The 20,061-nt window shown below is 37.1% G+C and overlaps 1 protein-coding gene across 5 annotated transcripts in view; it reads left to right on the top strand.

Moving 5' to 3' along the window:
* SUGCT (succinyl-CoA:glutarate-CoA transferase) overlaps positions 1–20,061 on the top strand; it is a 692,355-nt gene that overhangs the window by 503,508 nt on the left and 168,786 nt on the right. The window contains exon 14 of one of the 5 annotated variants that reach the window (XM_004582355.4): positions 10,328–10,809. The exons of the other annotated variants lie outside the window; for them this stretch is intronic. Coding sequence (XP_004582412.2) covers positions 10,328–10,491 — 164 coding nt within the window. The 3' untranslated portion in view covers positions 10,492–10,809. Of the gene's footprint in view, positions 1–10,327; positions 10,810–20,061 lie in introns of those variants that run through there. 5 annotated transcript variants of the gene reach the window in all.

The raw sequence follows: 20,061 nt of genomic DNA, 5'->3' as shown, positions 1-20,061 counted from the left end.
CCCAAAGCTTTAGGACATGGGGTGTAGTTTACCCAGTTTTCGCACAATGAATGCAGATTTGCTGGTGATTGCAAATTGACTGCTGCAATCTAAAGAAACGAAATATGTATGAGGCCTTATCCAGCTCCAACAGAATGACTGCAGGTGACTGACAGGAATACAGTAATATCAAACTCCCAGAGCTACAGCATGTAATGGGAGGTTTCACACAAGTTACACAGAATGAGCATGGGTTATCCTAGAGATTGCTTTTTGAAAGCTGTAGGTGTGGAGCAGCGGTATGCCAGTAAGGTCTTCTCCAGGTTCCTTATGGTAAGCTCACGGGACTCGGAATTCTAGAACCAATAGCCAAAGTGTCCTAGATATGCAGGACCTGGTGATGGCCTTCCCAGGTACCACAGGGCAAGCATGGATTATGCAGGAGAGTGAACAATGGTAGTCACATTTCTGGATCTTTTGGAATGCAGGTATCCTGGGGCTAGTAAGTGTTTGTGACTCCCTGGAGTAGGACACCACTACCTACAGTCCTGTATATGTAGGATGTGTGAAAGGACCTTCCCCAAGTTCCATGGAGTATTAGTAATGTTGGATCTTATAGAATCAGTGCCTGTGGTCATAGAGCTTTATTTTAGGACACAGATCTCATAGGACAAGCTTGTTTGGGAGTGAGACTTATCGAAATAACTGCTACAGTGTTGGAGTTATGAGACTTGAATGAGATCATCTTCAGTTTCCATAAGATGAGTGTGGGTGATCCCAGAGCATAAGCACTGTAGACAGTGATTCTAGAGCTGTGGAGTACTGGGGCACTTCCCTAGGTCTTATGAAAAACACAGCTGTCATTGAAGCTTGTGCACTGGGAGAGGCACTGGTAAGAGCTGGAGAGGGACTTCCACAGGCTCTGCTGGGCCTTATGTACTAGTGGCTGAGACCCTGAGAGGCAAGAGATGGAGAGATACTTTCCTAGGTACTGCAGAGTAAAGAACAGTAACTGCAGGATTTATTGAGCTATTGTCAGGTCCCATGGAATGAGAAAAAGTGATGCTGGCTTTTGTGCTGTGGTCCCCAAGAACCCTAACCTATGAGACCTTGAATGGGACTTCCTAGGACTCCTGGGGCTTTTGTGGCAGATACTGTCACTGCTGATCCTTAAAGACATGGGGAGGAATTTGCCCTCACAGAAGTATAACTCTGAGTTTTAGCAAAGCAGTCCTGCATGTGTGAGAGCAGAGAGATCTGTCCTCTCCTCTCTGAAGACTTGTTTCCCAACCCAGTAACCTAGAGGATGTTAAAAGGTTTTGGTCTAATCCTGTCAACAGGTATTTATTGAACACTTACCACATGATAGGTGCTACAAAGGATACAAGTTGAACAAACCATACATTTTATTTCAAAATGCATTCTAGGAAATGATATGACTAGGAAGTTATGGACACTACAGGAAAACTAAATCTTGTTTTATGGTGAATTTACAAAACGTTTTTACTTTGGATTTGGGGAAATAGGATCGTAATGTTAGTATAAGCGGAGTTCTGGGAATGGTGTGTGCTTGAATATTGCCAAGCTAAGAGGCATTCCAGGTCAACCCATGATCTAGGGGATAGTGAGTGAAGTTTAGCTGGAGAGAACAGCCAGAGGAAAAAAATTGAACAAATTGTCCTCATAATTCAGTGATTTGAGCAAAGGTTGTAGTAGGAAAGATCTTAGTGTTGCTTTGTCTGAGAGACTTTTCAGATAGTATTACTGGAGTCAGCCAAGTCTCAAGGGTAAAATCGGGGAATAGCCTGCCACGATGGAGACAATAGGTGAGCCAAAGATGAAAAACAAAGATGTTTCAAAAGTTTATGGAAATGAAAAATAAGTGTATTTTAGTGGGAAGTGTTTTGAGATTCATTTGATGCTTTGTCACGATTTGAATTTTCCACAGACACTTTGCAGACATTGAGGGCATAGAAAGAAAGAACTTCTACTAAAATTTCCATTTGAACTGCATAGTCAAAGAGAAAGGAAAAAGCTAAGGTCTAGTCTTTCAGGAAATAATAAGTTCCTATGTTCCCAGCAGCAAGTCTGGAAGCCCAGTTTTCCTGATTGTCCATTTGCTTGGAATATGATGTTATTTGTGCAAAGATGATAGATAAAAAGTAGACTCCTTTAACATAGAGACTAAGAATTCCAGACTTTTTTTTTTATTAAATTATAGAAGACCTTTAAATGTTTACAAAAGAACTTTTCAAAGCTCATTTGAGGTATGAGCTACAAATAACCACCTGTTCCAGTTCCATTCAGTTTCTTTTCTCCAAAGTGAATCGAAATGCAATCTGGCCTCTCTGACTGGAAACTTCTTCCGGTATTTTCCTTAATGGAGCACAGAGACAGAGGAGGTGAGGAGAAGGTCACCACTTTGAAGGTCTATGAAGCTTAAAATATTCTGGCCTCAGACTTCAGCTGAACCAATTTTGTTTTCCATGGTGAAGTCTAACCAAACAAAATCTTGGGAATCTACCCAGAGAGCTCATATTGGATATTTGAATTAGAGAAGGCAAAGAAGCAGAATAATAGATTTTTTTTTTTTTTTGGCACAGAGCATGTTGTCAGCAAGGTGTGTCTTCAGACTTCCTCAAATTTTCAGAATTGTTGAAAATGATGAGAAGCAAATAAAAGGATGGGAAAGAGGCACCCAGTGGAGAGCTTCTTCCAGACCGACATTTTTTTTAGAGAGCTTAGCAGAAGGTCTGAGCAGCAAACAGAAAGGGGAGAGAGAGAGAGAGAACATGTTTACTAATGAATATGAATAGCATTTCCTTATGGGCCATTTATTATTCCAGTAGGAAATGGATAATCTTCTATGACATTTCAGTGGGTTAGAACAAGATAGATAAATCAAACACAAGTTGCCCTGTTTCTTTTTCAAAAGAAAGATAAATGTCTTAATGGATTAGAAATCATGAAATATATAAGTATTTATAATAGAGTACTGCTTTATAACACCATCTGCCAAAGAATGGTATTTATTCAGCCACTGATACGAGAACAGATTTTCTTCCACATTATGCAGGGAGGAAGTACATCCTAGTGTTAACGAGCATGCACTTTGTATTTAGCCAGCCTAAATTTTAGTGAAATTCTTCAGCTGACAAGCTGTGTAATCTGATAAAGTTTACTTAACCTCGCTTTCCTCATTGATAAAATGACATTATAATAATACTATGTTTTAAAGCCATTGAGTATGTCAGACAAGGTAATATGTGAAAGACCTTCTGCCAAATGTCTAACACATGTAAGTACTCAATAAATAATAGCTATTATCATCAGTCTACTGCTCAAAATTGGCAAATTTTGGCATTAAAAATGAGCAATTTAAAATCATTTGGAACGCCTAGCTAAATGCTTTTTAAAGCAGTTGTAGGAACTAGATTTATGATTTGTTTCTATGGTCCAGGCAAACATGTTGCTGTACCAAAATTGAGGCATGTGACCAGTCTCAGCAAGCTAGGTCATACTGAGCGAGCCAGTCTTAAGACAATACACATGTATTTCTTGCTCACACTGTGTATGGGGTTGGCAAAGCAGTCACTGTTTCATATACAGAGAGACCTTGAAGGCCTTAAATTAGAAATTAGATGTTCTGCTGCGCAGGTCACATATTTCTTCTGTTCACAAGTCTTTGAGCTAACATGACCTTACCCAGCTACTAGTAGCCAAGACATAGAATGCTACCATGTTTCTACAAATTGAAAACAAAAAAATTCATAGACAGTCCTTACAGTTATGACAGGGCCGTAGACGTAGCTTAAAACAGAAGGGGACATCTTTGTCCCTTTGCAGCCATATCATGGGGGGCAAAAAAAAAAAAGAACAGATTCCTACAGCTAATGCCATGTGAGGCACTCCTCTAGAGTTAAAAATTATTAAAAGTTATTGTATATGAATGAAATTGATACCTTTTCATCTGAGTGTTGTTTGTAACCCTTGCCTATATTTCTGCTGAACAGTGGTCTTTTACTTTTTAATTGTTGAGCCCTTTATTTAGAAGAACATTAAGACTTATACCATAATGTAAATTTAAAAATGCTGTCTCAAAAATTAGAAAAGCAAAGAAGGAAATAAAGATGGAAGGAATGAAGGGAAGGACGATCAGGGAGGGAAGTGCCATTACATTCTTAGAATGTTGTCTGTGAAGTATGTGGAATCCATTCTCTTTATAGTAATAAAATAACACAGCTGAATAACCGGAGAAAAAACAGTATTTGTTCAAATTCACTGGAGCTATGGAAATATGTCGTCCTTGACTCAGCCTAAGGTGAGGAGTGATCAGTGGTGGTAAATGTCACAGGCTGCCTTGAGTTTCTGGGATGCCTGACCCCATATGCAGTAGGATAGATGCAGTTCTTCTATTAAACATGTCCAAAGTCATATTTATTCTCTATTTTTTTCCACCCTTCCTTGCTAGTTTAAATGACTGTCTGTTTTTATCTCACATCTAATGGGTTTAATGTGTTCTAACTGTATGGCTCCATTTGGAGCATTAAATGCTATGGCTGAAAGGCACCCTATAAAAATATTGTTATTGTTATGATGGTGAAGTCAAGCATGGGAGGAGAAATTGTGAAATAACTTGGTACTGGAGCTATCATTATTTTCAGCAAAAAGAGCTTTGGCTTCTTATTACACTAATAAGCCTTGAAGATTAAATGGCAACTACAGCATGTATCTTAACAATGGGCCAAAGAGGTAAAAATGAAAATGTTTGATATAACATTTCGTATATTACAAAACAGATGTTTGCTTTTAATGATTCTTGATTTTTTTTAAGTTGATGCCATCTATGAATTTAAAAAAAAAGCAGCTCACTTATTTAGTTTTAATTGTATTCATTCATGCTTCCATTACTGTCAAACTGCCCTGCGATCTTAATTCATTTAACCCTTGGTTCTGATCCATTGCCAGTTAGCTGTAGCGGTGAGCAATGGGTTATTTCATTGCTTTAGAAATGCATCATTAAGATGATAGGTGCATGGAGTTCTGGAAAGGGGAACTGTTTAAGCCCCTTTGCTCATGATGATGTGATATCTTGTTCCTGTTACTTGAATATTCATTATGGTTTCCCACATATTTTTGGCTACCTCTGTTTCCTGCAACTGTTTACATTATTAAGTTGATCTGGTTTATAGAAATGTAGCTTGAACTCTGTACATGGAATAGCTTAGTCCGTTCATGTGGACGGGGTAGATTCCTTTTTCAGTTTGTAAGAATCATGGAAGATTTCTAAGAGAGAGTTAAGACTAAACAGTCAAGGTCTTATTACTGGTGGGCCTCAAAGCACAGATGGAAAGCACTGTGTTGCTACTCTGAGGAATTCTCTGGTGTTCCAGGCACTGGCTCTTCCTTTGCTTTAAACCAGAGTGTTTTGCAAGGACCAGTGAAGCCTTCATTGCAGCTATGGTGAATAGCAAGGAGCACCTGGAGAGAACCACCTAATTCAGAAATAAGACATTAGTTTCTCATGATATTGATAGTGCCATAGTTCAAAAACTTTCTCCTAGGATATAAGTATCAACTGAGAAATCAATTTTTAAAAAATGAGATAACATTGAATATATCTTGCGTAAGAAGTCTAACAGATCCCTAATTAAGAAAAAAAAAGCCTGGATGTCCATAACACATTGGATTACAGGACCCTTTACTTCTATGTCAAACTGGGTAACTCTCTCCTTTCCTTTTCTCCCTTTACCAAGAAGTAATGTGACCTGGACAAAGACGTAGGATTATGGAGCAAAATGATCGTGGTGTGAACCATAGCTCTGCTGAACCAGCTCTGTGATCCCGACCGACTGCCTCACCCAGCATTGTCTCTGTTTCGCCCCAGATAGTGGTGGCCTGGTTCCATTAGTTGTAAACTGGATAACCTTAGACAAATTGGCTCGATAGAGTTAAGTAAGTTATTTATAAGTCTGTCTTTCTTAACTTTCCCTTTTGAAGGTTCTGTACTTCTCCATCTCTGCTTGATTTGCTCTCCAGGTTTGAACTCTCATCTAGGTATATTATTTGCACTCCCAGGGAAGATTCTGATTGAGAACCAAATTTTCCGTTTCTTTTTTTTTTTCTTTTACATTTTCTCTCATTTGCTTCCATGTTTCATGAAGTCGTATTTAAGAAAGTTTTAAAATCAAAGGTTCTTGGGAAGTGAAAGAGGTTAATTTGATTCTTACTATCTTGAATTATTATCAACATTATATTACTCAGTGCGTAAGCCCACCCCGATCAACCCATAATTATCATCCTCATTTTTGAATGTGTATACTGAGTCTCTGGTGTACTAAGAACTTTAAGGTCACATAGCCTAAAAGTGTTTTAAATCATATGAAAAGACACATGATACTTTACCACAAAGCCATCAGTTGGCATGGCCACATCTTAAATATGTGAATATGCACTTTTGATAGCTCCAGATGGTGGTCAGTGTCAGCCACATGGAAGACTCAATTGAGTATCAGCATGCTAACTTTTGCCTGGTCCAGCCCCAATTTTTGTAGGCATTTGGGAAGTGAATCAATAGGCTCTCTCTTCCTCTCATATTTTCTTTCTTTATGTAAGGATAATATAATTAAATAAATATAAATAATACAATGTAATATAAATACATTTTAAGCAATTTAAATTACCAAGTAATGCTGTTTTACTAGCCTAAATGCTTTAAGATCTTTTATGCAATAGGTTAAATGCTCTTCATCCTGTGACTGTCATTGTAGTGCAATAACACACTGCTTGCTACACCAAGCATCCCTTGTTGGGGTAACATTTTGATTTCCCACTACCTTGCTTCTAATATAGCTCTCTGATGTTGTGCCTGGGAAAACAGCTTAAGTTGCCCAAATACATGGATCTCTTCCACTCATGTTGTACACCCAGATGGAATTCCTGGCTCTTGTATTGTGACTATTGTAGCCATTTGGGGAGTGAACCAGCAGATGGAAGATCTCTCATTGTCTCTCCTTCTCTCTTCCAAATAAATAAGCAAATAAATAAACAAATCTTTTCAATTAACAACAGCAGAAAACTCACTCTTAATCCCAAAATGCTAGCTTAGTCTTTGGTGTGGATTTGGAATCTGTGAGTTAAAGTGAAGTAATTGAGCTAAACTATTTTGGCTATACTGAATAAAATCATTGTGCTCAGTGTATATACAATGTGTATAATGTGGATGAATATTAAAAACATGCGAAGTCAAAGGAAACACAGAATGTCACATATTATGGGAAGAACCCATATCCAGAGGAATATTCTGAACAGATAAATTCATAGATTCAGAAAGCAAATTAGTGCTCTTTTGGGTTTGGGAAAAGAGAGGAATAGGAAGAGGTGGCTCAGTAATAATGGGGTTTTTATTTTCAACTTGTGGAACTGTTTTCAAATTACATAGAAGCCATAATTGCACATCATTTGAATATAATAAATGCCACTGAATTATCCACTTTAAATTGGACAAATTTGTGTTAATGGAGATTTTAATACTGGTTTAATACTGGTAAATTAATACTGGTTTTAGAAAGTTCAAGCTCTTGAATCCAACAGACTTGAAATTGGATCATGATCTCGTTTTCTGTGTGATCTTTAGCAAGGTGTTTCAATCTGGTTAATCTTGACTTCAATTTTTTTCAAAACCTCTATTTCCTTCAATGATGTAATCCACGAACAAAGGTTACTAGTATTCTGCCAGAAAGGATTGTTATAAGGATCATGGGATATAACATACATATCAAAATTGCCAGCATTCTTTGGAGAGTGCACGTTTTCTCTCAGTTTGTGCTGTCTTTAGACCTTCTTTACTGAAAAGGGACCAGATGTTGAAAAAAGAAACTAAAAAAGACTCAACAATTAAAAAGAAATGAAAGAAATGGGCAAAGGACATCTCAGGCAATTTTCAAAGGCTGATTAAACAAAAATGACCAATGGTCATATAAAAAACTGCTCAGGCTCACTAGCTATCAGGAAAAAGCAAATGAAAATAACAGTGATATTTCATCTCACCACAGTTATAATAACTATCATGCAACAATCAAAATGCAACAAGTGCTGGTGAGGATCTGGGGATAGAGATACCTTGGTAGGAAGGTAAATTTTACAACCATTATAGGAGATAATATGGAGATTCCTCAGAGTGCTGCTGTATCTCGCTCTTGAGAATTTACTCAAGCAAAAATTAAGTCACTACTGGGCATTTACTCAGCAAAATGAGCAAGAGTTATCTCTGCTTCCATGTTTATTGCAACTCAGCTCACAATTGCTAAGATATGGAATCAGCTCAGATGTTCATCAACTGATTACTGGATAAAGAAAACATGATATATATACACAACGAAGCGCTACTCAGCCACAAAAAGGAATGATAACCTGTCTTTTGCAACAAAATGGATGTAACTGGAAATGATTGTGCCAAGAGAAATCAGCCAGTCCCTGCCCCCCAATAAAACAGATATCATGTGCTGCTCCTGATTTGTGGTACCTAATACAAGAGTACAAAAATATGTATTTTTCATGAGCAATATTGACATTTTGAGATTTCATTGCTGTTTGCACAATGTGTCTGTGCTCTTGAAGAACAGTGGTTCTATTTGTTTGCTTTTGCTTGCTGTCTTTTGAATACTGTACCTAATGGAGTGTGAAACTCATGATTGTAAAGTGAACCAAAAGCGTAGCATTGCAATAATTACAAAGAAGAGAGAGAAACAAGGAAAGAGAAAAGTGGATAAAAACGCAGGCTGGAGTCAGGGTAGGTTGGAAAGTATCTCTGTGCTCTAAATGCGTTGTGAAATAAATGAAGTTTTTTCACCTTCAATAAGTAAAATAATTCAAAAAAGGAAAAGAAGCTATATACTTGAACATTTAAAGGAAAATTTCAGAAGATAAAATGAATTTAAGCTTCAGAGAAAGGAAAAGATAATGCTGCAGGTGAAGGTTGTCGTATTTCTGTGGTGGAATGTCTAGGTATGTCTGGGTGATCTTAGAGAGTTATGTCTTCTATCAATAATGGCACACATGAAAATACTTTATGATGGAATTCTCTAGAACACTCAAGTGTATGTGCTTCTTTGCTGATGGGCATTCTATTGCACACACTTTGATTACATTCTTCCTGTGAGATCCTCAAATCAAGAGAAGGCTTAAAATTATTTGTGAGCTAGAAATGAATTGTTTTGCAATATCTTCTTGTGGCCATTATAGAATTTGTTCTTTTGAAATCAAATCAAATTAAATGTAAAGGATAGCAAATATAAATGCCATTCATTGAATGAAGCCACACCCTTGTCATGAAGTCTGTGGAAATGATGTCTTCCCCAGTGTTCACATTGTCCATGGAGAAGTAAGAAGTAAAAGCACTTAAAGTTTTAGTGGACATGGATTTTCATCCTAGCATTGATATTAGCCTTGTTTTGCAGAACAAAACTTTACCTTTGGGGGTTTAGTAACCTAAAGTGAGGAATGGAGATAATAAAATCTAATCCTAACAGTTTAAAGTGCTGCTTGAGTTATCCGGTTTGGAGTGACTTAGTGCTTAGCAAACAACCAGAATAAGTTTTTTTCCCCTTACATTGAAAACTTCAAAAAATATACTGTGACAACTTTCATAACTATAGTAGCCAAGAACTTTCATGGATTATTATAGTCCCAGGAATGCTTAGTTAGTGTTTTATTAAATCCTTACCTCAAATCTGCATGCTAAACATTGTCATATCCAGTTAACTGTAGTGGACCATGAAGCTCAGAGAAGTTACCTAATATGTTCCGATGGTTCTGCTACAAAGTGTGAAAGCTGAGATCCCAACCTAAGTATCCCTGACAATGAAATTTGCACACATCATCCTCCAAAACACTGGGGGTGCATCCATCTGCAGTCTTTTGAACTCAGTGTTTACAAAATGTCACAGACACTAAAGTGCAGAAATCTGGTTTGCTTACAGACTCCTAACTTCAGAGAGACACTCTGTCTGTGAGCATTGTTTCCTTAAACCTAGGGAGAACACTCATGCCCTACCATGGAGTCTTATTTTCCAGAGTGATGGTTTCTCAATAGACACAGAACAAAATAGGTATGGATATGAATCTTGCTGGATGCTGATGGGCAGTTAAGATGATTGCTGCATCGCCGGATAAAGCTTGGCTCAAGAAAAGTCATATGTAAAATGCATTTCAAAGAATGGCTCATTTTCAAGGATGCAATTGGCACTGATATTCTTGGCATTCGTTGAGAACACTCGAGTCTACTTAGGTGAAGGATTTCTTAGGGCTAGTCACTAATAGACTTCCTGCTTCCCTCCTCCTCTGACAGGCCCGGCTGTGAGATACAGTAAGTTCAAGATGTCAGAGGCCAGGCCACCTCCCTTGCTCGGGCAGCACACAACACACATCCTGAAGGAGGTTCTCAGATATGATGACATGGCCATTGCAGAGCTGTTTAATGCTGGAGTGGTGACTCAACACGAAGCTGAGTGACAAAGAAGAAATGTACATTCTCCAAACCACATTAAACACGTTTTGCTGGCGAAGGCAACACTCTGAGCCCTTCTCCCAATGCTGAGGCCGCTGAAAGAAGAATCAACAAAACTTCAGATTTCCTACCTGGCAACAACTGGATGACCCTGGAATCAAGGATCTGCTGCCTTTTAAATGTACCACTGTTTTCTCACATTTTAAATTCAATTGTGAATATGTAGAATTGTAAAAATATGGGGGAAATCGGTGGGAGAGAAAGGGGACTTGGAGATAGGGTAAGGGAAATCCCAGAGCCTGTGGAATTATATCATAAGATAATTTAAAGATATATATGGAAAAAAGAATACTATACCAAAAAAAGGAATTTTAAAAATAAAGATGTTGGTACTTACCACAAAGAAATTATAATTATTTGAGGTGTCAAATGTACATCTGCTTAATTTACCATATAAATATATATAAAAGCATCACATGATACCCTAAAAATACATATTATTATTTGTTGTTGATTAAAATAAGACTTTAAGATGAAAATGCACAGTTTTTTCCTGGATATATATACTCCTTTTTCTAATTTTCTCAAAGATCTAAGTGTTTGCCCCTCCCAGCCACACAGGCCTGGAAAAGAAGGGCTCTCTTGATGTGTTCTACTTGTACATGAAGTCCTCATTTAAGTTTTTGTTAGGAAGTCAGAACAGTAAGCAGTTGCTTTCAAACAAAATAACTTAATTTTGAACTCGTAAATGCTTTGTTAGCCTATAATTTAAACCATGGACCTTGCTGATGTCCATTATAAAACTGAGCTCCATTCTTCTTTGTGGGAGTAAATATTTGTTTTATGTTGTATTTCTCGGGTGAGTTCATGATACACAACAAGACACCAATTTCCCCCAATGCATACAGCAGTGTAAATATCTATTTGTATGGGGGATGTGGGGTCATTTCTTCAGTCGGTACCTTAGTTTTGAGTCATGCTTGAATTCAACAGGTTTTAAATATATAACTGTCTTAAAGGTATAACTGTTGACAAATAGGACAACAGTAGCATGCACTTTCTTTGTAGTCTAAGCATCCTTCGCAGATGACTGTGTTGTCCCCTATGCTTTAATACATCAGTTAATTTAGCTCATAAAAGAATTTTCTTCTATACAGAGGTAAAAAGTAAGATACCTATTCAGGATACAATGCCAGTCAGGACTGCCATGACCAGGTTAGACCAGGGAATCCGACACCCCATGGTCAATATCCTGATGTGACCTCAACTCCTTGCTTTTAGGCACACAAGTTTTAAAAGATGTTCATTGCATGCCAGCCAGTAACTGAAAGCTAAATTACAGATGTTCATCTTTCAGCTATGATTTAAACTTTATTTTCTTTTTGTGTTCTTTCCTATTGGAATGAGTTGAGTCAATTATCCATGCTGTAAGGCCCAGTATATTTCTAGAATCAAGAATCCCAAATGGGTAGGAAGCTTGTCTGTTCACAATTCCTAATGGCATATTGTTTACTATCTAATACTTTCTGGAAGAGTTTTTAATCTCCTTGCTTTGCTCTGTGTGGACATGTCACTCAAGAACTCCTGCTGTGGGGCTCGGCAGCGTGGCCTAGTGGCTAAGGTCCTCGCCTTGATCCCATATGGCCGCTGGTTCTAATCCCAGCAGCTCAACTTCCTCTCTATCTCTCCTCCTCTCAGTATATCTGACTTTGTAATAAAAAAAAAAAAAAAATAAAAATAAAAATAAATAAAAAAAAAAGAACTCCTGCTGTGAGTTGGCTACTTAGAATTTTATGACACCACAGCAAACAGATCCCTTCACTACTTCCCTCAGTGTCTGATTCACAGATACATATTTGGAGACAATTACTTCAAGACAGGAGTTAAAATGTTTTTTAAAAAATATATATATTTATATTTAGTATAACAACTGGTAAAAATTTGGGTCACAAGAAATTAAAAATGTTCTATCTTGAAAGATTTTATTTCACCTACTGATTCAGGTTGATAGCATTAAATAAAAATACTCAGCTATTGAAAGTAACTTTATGGTTTTGAGTAGTCACACATAGAAAGATACTACTCATGTGTATGTGCCAGAAAAATGCCTCAACAATTTGTGAACAATTAATGTAATTCTTGAATATATCAGAAGCACTGTTGAAATACTGATATCTTAGTATAATCATATATATACCTATCCATATTTCTAACTGGACTATTCAAAATGATCCAAGGCGACGTTCAACCCAATGGTCACCTAACAGAAAGCATATACTCTATCATTTAGCAAAATAAATAGTTCAGAATATATTTCAAGTTCAGATGGATAATTAGTCCAGAAAGAAACATTAAGCTTACTATCATTTTTAGCAGTATGCCCCAGATCAAGTTACGCTTATAAACAAATGTGCTATTTTAATTATCAGAGCCTATTATCTTACATATTCTCCAAACTAAATACACTACTAAGCTACCATATGCTCAAGTTCAGTTTGTGTCAAGGCCTGCCTTCTGGAAGATTTGTATCAGAGGTTGGCCTAGAAAACTCCTTGAAATTTATTGGGTAAATCATTATGAAATTGGAAGATGTTCCTCAAACAAGTCTCTTTCTTTTCAGTTTTTCTTTTCACTCCAAACGTTTTAAATGTTATGATTTTCTGGGTAACAATTCATGATACTTTGAGCAAGAAATTCTACATGTAGATGCCTACCAAAAGAAAATGAACATTGATGCAGTTTGTATGAGTACCCCAATAACTTTGTATGACCTTGTCTTTGATTTATCTCCTAGAGTTAGAAATACATTCATGAATTAAGAACAAAAAAGAGGTTCTATATGGGTCATTTCAAACTAAGACCTAGCTGCAAAGCCTGAGCATATCTTGGCAAGGAGAATTTTTGTACAAACACTTCATGACTCTAACTATCAGCCTTCTTAGGGACTTCTTGCCCACTCATAACTCATCTGAATTTGTTATAGATTTTATTTTTAAAAATTGTCATTGTTATATTTCATGATACAATTTTTGTAGTATAGGAGTTCTCTCTCATCACTCACAGACACAAACATTCAGTTATAGGTCCATGTATTCAAATATGGATATCAAAACCTGTGGCTGACCTTCAGGAAAAAAGGATTTGCTCAGTAATTTGGCACATAACTGTGGTCATTTTGTCCATGACTTCACCTCCACAAGGAAGATTGAATTCATTTCTGGATGGGGTGGTTCTTTAATGACAAGCTGCCACTTCTCCCTTGAAACTCATGGAAACAAATAAAGGGGGACTCCTGACTCCATTCTGTCTATACAGTGTCATCAACTTACTACTTTTGTCTCACATGCCCCAGTTTTAAAGGATTTAAAAACTAAGTAAAACAAAACATAGGACAGGATCTAGACTCCTTGTCCCAACCATAGACACTGGAAGAGCTAACCAGCCATAGCCTTCTAACAAGGGTTGTAGGCAATATTTTATCAGAAAAGGGCATGGTGGTAAGTGAGTCTGCTCTACACTACCCTTGGCTTTAAAAGTAATTTCTTGCTTTTTCTTCATGGAAGCCGACTTAGTTAATCCTTAGGTAATGACTTTACCCATGGGATTGTGGTAGAATAGCCTCCAGAACTGTCTTTGCACATACCTGGGTTTTGCCCTCTGTCAAACAGGGTAATGGAGTCGTCCTAAGTGTATTTGCTTTCTTCCTCCAATGGGAAGAAAACCACTTTGACATATCCCGACCTATTCTTCACCCTTTCTTCTTCTTCTTTTTTTTTTTTTTTGCAAATTAACCACATGACAGTATGTTGAATTGAATTGGTTGTTTTGGCTGCTGACCACATAGATTGAAAAATAAAACGGTGTTTTTCTGCCCCATCCTGTAATCCGCACCCTTTCCTCTCAGCCAGACCTTTTGCAAAAGTCATGCAGCAGGACATTTAACTTCAGAACATGTAACCAGGATGTTGGGAAAACAGCAGAACCCCATGTGAAACAGCTAGAGGAAAATAGTTTTTTCCAGCTCCTTTATCTCTTTAACTTGGATTTCCATAGCATGTCTTAATATGAAGCAAGACAACCTGTATAATGCAAGTTCATTCTGATAGATTTACGGTTTTTTAGATTTTACAAATAACTCCATAGCTGTTTTCAAGACAAACTTTGAAATAGTTACCAATGCACATGTTCTTTATAACCCTTGTAAAGATCAAGGAAATTACAGTTCTGATTTTGATGAGATTGTTAAAGGAGCTATTTGTAGAAGTAAGAGAATGAGCTCTCTCTCTCTCTCTCTCTCTCTCTCTCTCTTGCTGTTTTGGATTGTCCTTATGTATAGTTTGGTCAAACATGCTTGCAATGGCTTTGACATAGACCACAGAGAAGACAATCCCCCTTCCACCAACACACACAAACACACACACACACACACACACACACATGCACACTCCTCTGGAAATAGTACCTGGAACACCAAGAATGTTCTGCATCTGCTGTACAGAAGCAGGCACTAGGAAATCATTGGTCAACAGAAAAGCATAGCAACTCGCTTCCACATCACCAAGCAGCCAGATGTAGTCTCTTGTTCTTGTCCTCAATGCTTTGGGTTCAGGCTTCTTATCTTCTGAGACTAAGGATTTGTCTTATTTTTAGTTTTAAATTTTGAAATTGGGAAGAAACTTCACTAAATAAGTATGGGCCCAGTACACAGGCCAAAGGTAATGATCAAGTCTTATAGATGGGTTAATTATAAGAACTCCCCACAACCACAAACATAAAGAGAGGTGGGTGGCGGTGATAAAAGTTCAGTGTTATATACAATTACTCTCTTACAACTAAGGTGACGTGAAGTGAAATGAGTAGCCTCGTGAATTGCTGTGTGGGTGTGTTTAGTTCCCAGATGAATACTCTACCATGTTAATGGAGGAAGAGTGTTGTTACTTCAGTTTCCAACCAAAATGGAGTGGGAAATGGGAGTGAATTAAGAATACCAGTTCTATAAATGTTGATTGATTTTAAATGCAAAACTTATAAGATTTAACAATGTGGTAGATCCTTTCTGTGGTTTCTCTAAGTTTTTTTTAATTGGTAATACATAATGATAACTAATATCCAGTAAACTCTTACATGTAAGTTACTATTTTGAATGATTTACTCTTGGTTATTTGCCTACACATGCAGTAGATCAAGTGATGAGTGATTACTGCTGCAAGTGCTGTTGTCAGATTATATCCCTAAAGCTCATGGGCTGTAGGACTTTTGAGATCTTGGAATGGACAAAGGACAAGACAGCACGGGCAGGAATACACTAGTCCAATCAGTTCAGCATTTGCCAACACGGTAGATTAAGTAAGATTCCCAAGAGGATTCAGTAGCTTAAACACTGTTGGAGGAACCCTCACAAGTTGTCCTTGGACCAATCCTTTCTTTCGTTCTTAAAAGCCCTAGAATATATACTTGCACAGAAGAAGGCCTTAAAGGGTATTTTCCACTGAAGAAAACTTCTGTGAGTGAAAAATCCATAAACATTAGAATTTCTGACTTTGTAAGTAAAGCTTTCCTGATGCTTTTCAAGTAGGTCAGAAGCAACTCTCCCAGACTATTGTTGAGATTCACAAGGGAGCCTTGCACACTTGGATTTTAAAAATGGAGGGAGCCTACCTAAAGGATATGAGAGGTAATCCAACATAGGCAAACTATGGCTAATCAAAAAATATGAAATATTTCTAAACACTGGGAAAACCCCAGTAACCAAATGTATGTTCAATATATAGGCCAAAGGTGGTATTCAAGCCTTGTAAATGAATCACGTACGTGAATGAACCAACTTACCATGAGGAGGTTGCAGTGATCAGATCTCGATGTTATATGAAGTTACTCTCATACAGCCCAAGCAGCATAAGGTCAATGTGCATTCTAGTGGGACAAAAATGTACTCCTGTAAAAAGACTATATGTCAGGAAACTCGACAGGTGACTCAAGTTTTGGTTTGTGTGGAATTTTTGTAAAATATTGGAGCAGAAGAGAGAGGAATATCTTTGTATTTATCTGGTAGACCATCCATGGAACTTTTTCTGATTTGTAGTTAGAGGTGCTCTCAAAATTTGATTTGCTCTTAGTCTCCTGTGCTTATCTGACCAGCACAATTACCACTCACTGTTTCAGAAGTACATAGTCACTGCTAGCTCTTTTCTGTTGTGGGTATCTGCATCGTGATTGTGTCTGCAGTGGTTACTGTAGCACACACTGTATAGTTGTGAAATAAGTTGCCACATAGAAATTCTGTGAGCTGCCAGGTTATAACTTCTGGGAGCGAGGAACTGGTCATATTTATTTTCCTGTTGCTCACAGGGTCAGCATTAGGCTTCAGTGTTTGTCAGCACTAGTCCATCCCTCCCTGAATATGCATGCCTCCTTCCCCATCAAGAAATGTACTTTGTTCCTCATCTCCTTGTGTGTATATGTAATACATACTATATATATCGTGTATATATAGTATATATACAGTATACACTGTATAGTATATATAGAATACACTATATATATGTATGTATGTGTGTGTATATATATAGTATACACTAGTCATCAATGTTTCCAATAAATGAAGACTTTATATAGTGCACACATTTAATGTAAATTGGAAAATTAAAATTGATATGACACTAACCTATAAATACTATTCAAGTTCTACCAGTTGTACCACCTTGGTAGTTGGAATTCTACTAGAGTTGGATAGGTTATTCAAATACTATTACAAGTGCTACTATGGAAGGATTTTGTAGGTGTAATTAAGATCCAGACTCAGTTGATCTTAAAATATAGAGTTAACTGAGTGGATCTGAACTAATCCCACAACTCATTAAAACCTGGCAGATCTAAAGCAGAAAATGATTGACACAGGGCATCTTCCTTTTTAGAGTCATATGGCAAGGAAAGCAGGTGACCTCTAGGAGTTGAGCAAGTCATTCAATTGACAGTCAATAAGGACAAGGTCAGTAGTTATACAATAATAAAGCACAAAATTCGACCAACTGCCTGTGAGGGCCTGGAAACTGATTCTTTTCCATAGCCCACAGATAAGAGCTCATCAAAACCCAATAACTTGATTTCATCTTATGATATTCTGAGTAAAGAACCCAGTTGCAGCATGTTGCGCTGGGTCTGCCTACCAGAACTGTGAGCTACTATGTGCTTGTTGTTTTAAACCTCTAATGCTGGGCTAGGTTGTTCAGCAATAAAAAATGAATGTCTTAACTAATGTTCTGTACCTGGTCCAGTATCCATTCCAGTATTCCTTGACACATTCATTTTTTCTTAGTCTCTTCCCCCAATCTGTATCCATTTCCCCATCATTATTTATGATTCTGACATTTTTAGAAGGATTTTTGGCACTTACTTTTAGGAATGGTCCTCACTTCAATTTTGTGTATTCTCATTACTAGAATAAGATATTGCATTCTTGGCAAGAAACTTCAGAAGTGATTTCGGATTATGTTGATTATATCAGTGTATCACAGCAGAAGGTATGTGATGTTACTATATAACATTACTGGAGTTTTTTATTTGATCACCTCATTAAAATGATTGCTTATAAATTTCTACCCTGTATTTTTCTCCCTCCCTCTCTCTCCCTTTCCCCCCACCCCTCTCTCTCTCTCTCTTTCTCTGTGTTGTCGTGAAGATATATGTGGTGGGAAGGTATTTGAGACAGTATTAATTATCTTTGGCCATTGAAACAAATTGTAGCAAACTCAGTGTCTTAAAACAACTTTTTTTTCAGTTATCAATTAAATAATTCGTATTCAGTCTGGAGGCCAGACATGTAAGCTCAGCATCATTAAACTGAAATAAAAATGTGTGGCTGTAGTTTAAGAATATTACCTTTTCTGATGTTTTGTACCAGCATGGGTAACACTTTTGTTTTTAGGCTCATGGTGACTTTTCCATTTTAAGATCCAGTGGTACCTTCTCTTTGATTCTGCTCCCTTTCTGTTCCATTTCACCATCATCTGTGTGTGATCAAATCTCCTTTAGCCTCTCTCTTGTAAGGAAGCTTGTTCCTCCATATAGGACACATCCAGATGGTTTAAAATTACATACCCATCTCCAAATCTTTAACCATGTCTATAAATTATTTGCCAATCAGATAACGTCTGTGTTACCATGGATTAGAGCTTGATATATTTGGGGGAGAATATTTACAGAAACTATGTAAATATCCTCTTTGTTTCATACTACTTCTAAGGTCTGCACCTGAAACTATTTTTCATTGTTTCGTGTTTTGTCTTGTGTTTTTTGCTCTAATATTTATTGAATGTAATACTTTTGTAGGAATTGTCCATTTTTCCTTATCTATTTAATTATTTGTATCAATATGCACCAATGGCCATTGATTTTGAGGATTACAATTCATAATAGCCATTTCTTGTTGCTTTAATTAACACAGATTTGGCTATTGGAAGTTTCTTCAAGGCAACTTCTACATCATTCAACAGGTTCTTCAATTTTTATGTGCAATTTTTAACTTTTCTTGTCTATATAAGATGTTCAGGCTATGTTTTGCTTGTTCTTCCAGGGCCTTCAAACCAATCATTTATCTAAAAAATTCTGGGCCCATTTTCTGAAGAATGATATTTAGAAACAAAGATCTACATGCTAGGTGTGCTGAATGTGACTCGATTTTTGTCTGTCTCATCCAACAATGAAGGAAGAAATATATAAATACAAATCACACACAGGCACACACTGTATTTACTTCTGTATCAATCTACATGTCTATGGATAGATTTTTTTAAAGTATGTGTAATCTCTAGGCTATGGCTTTAGTTGGCATCTTCTTTAGAGCTTTTGCTCTTGAAAATCAAATGCCAGCCTCTGATGAAATCCAAACTAATCATGTAAAGACACAGAGTGGGCTGCTTGGAGGTACAGTTACAGGGGAAATGAAGGTTCCGTGGATTCTATCCACCTAACCCACCAAGTGACCAGGAGGGAGTGAGAATCCTCAGCTCCTGTCACGTGGAGCAGAACTGTCTAGCTAAACCTTGACTAAATTTCTAACCTACACAAATTGATTTTTGAATACACTTTAAGGGAGTTTGTTACATATCAATGAGCAGTTCAATGTCTGACTCAGGGAAAGCCTTAAATGATGATTTGATAAACATCATTTGATGAGGAGTTTTCTAGGAATCTTGGTTGAATGAAGCAGACAATGATATACTCTTGCTTAATAATGGTTTTTAGTGCATGAGAACTGAAGACTTGCTTTTGTTGAAAGTTCTAAAATGGATTACCATGCTATTGTCCCTTAAAATGGAATATGTTGAATTATTTTTATAATGTTTTGTCTCAGTGTCAACATTCTGACCAGATGTGTAACATTTCAAATGTTTACGTGAAAATAAGGGTACATTTGGTAAGATATTGCATATTTCATATCAAGGAAGAATTTGAGCTTACAAAGAGTTCAAGTTTGTGGTTCCTATGTTAGGAATCCTTTATCATACTCCCCAGGGAGCCTTAACCTCTGGTGTTTCCATTACTGAACATCTCTACTCTTTTCAAATTATTGTATG

Source organism: Ochotona princeps, chromosome 20, assembly GCF_030435755.1.
Source record: "Ochotona princeps isolate mOchPri1 chromosome 20, mOchPri1.hap1, whole genome shotgun sequence".
NCBI lineage: Eukaryota > Metazoa > Chordata > Mammalia > Lagomorpha > Ochotonidae > Ochotona > Ochotona princeps.
This window is presented reverse-complemented; position numbering and strand designations above follow the sequence as displayed.